The sequence below is a fragment of the Fulmarus glacialis genome, unplaced genomic scaffold, assembly GCF_000690835.1.
Source record: "Fulmarus glacialis isolate BGI_N327 unplaced genomic scaffold, ASM69083v1 scaffold28487, whole genome shotgun sequence".
In the NCBI taxonomy this organism is placed as follows: domain Eukaryota; kingdom Metazoa; phylum Chordata; class Aves; order Procellariiformes; family Procellariidae; genus Fulmarus; species Fulmarus glacialis.
Genome location: NW_009225573.1, coordinates 24,979 through 25,623, shown reverse-complemented (window position 1 = coordinate 25,623; position 645 = coordinate 24,979). Strand labels below are relative to the sequence as shown.

The 645-nt window shown below is 62.8% G+C and overlaps 1 protein-coding gene across 1 annotated transcript in view; it reads right to left on the bottom strand.

Moving 5' to 3' along the window:
- TMEM63C (transmembrane protein 63C) overlaps positions 1-645 on the bottom strand; it is a gene marked incomplete at its 3' end in the record, with an annotated part of 11,955 nt that overhangs the window by 5,479 nt on the left and 5,831 nt on the right. Inside the window, exons 7-8 of the mRNA XM_009582533.1 lie at positions 243-351; positions 72-145 (exon numbers count right to left, since the gene is read on the bottom strand). Of these exons, the coding sequence (XP_009580828.1) occupies positions 72-145; positions 243-351 (183 nt within the window). The remainder of the gene's footprint in view (positions 1-71; positions 146-242; positions 352-645) is intronic.

Genomic DNA, 645 nt, shown 5'->3' with positions numbered 1-645 from the left:
GGGGGACGGGGACAGCCCCTGCCACCTGCCTGCCAGCCGCCCTGGCGAGGCTGCAGCACACCGCTACTCACTGGAAATGCTTGATGATAAGGGAAGGGTCTGTGATCTCCTTGGGGATGTGGGTAACCATCAGTGTCCTGGCGACCTGGGGGAGGAGAAGGAGGAGAGGGGGTGGATGGGTGGGGGTCTGTGGGCTGTTAAGTGCTGAACAAGGCAGAGCTGGAGGAAGCGACGTTGCTCACCTTCTCATTCTCTCTGTATTCAAGGTGGACAGAGTGGTGAGCCATGCAGAGGATGGTGAGGATGAAATAGATGAGGGCGAAGATGCTGTGCAGCCACAGGAGACGGTCCCTGGAGGAGGGGAAGAGGGGATCAGCGAGCGCTGCGGCGGGCGGATGGCACGCGGACCAGCCTGACACTTAGCGCCTCACCCACAGCTACCCCCACACCCAGTGGGATGGCTGCTGGACCCCCACCCCAGGGATGACAGGGGCAGCGTCCAGGGTGTTGGCCGAGATACTGCAGAAATGAGGCCGCCCAGAACCCCCGAGAGCATCTCTGCCAGCAGTGGGGTGCAGCGAGCAGTGCCAGCAGGCTGCCCACCGCAACGGTGCTCATGCACGGTACAGACAGACACGGGGGCTA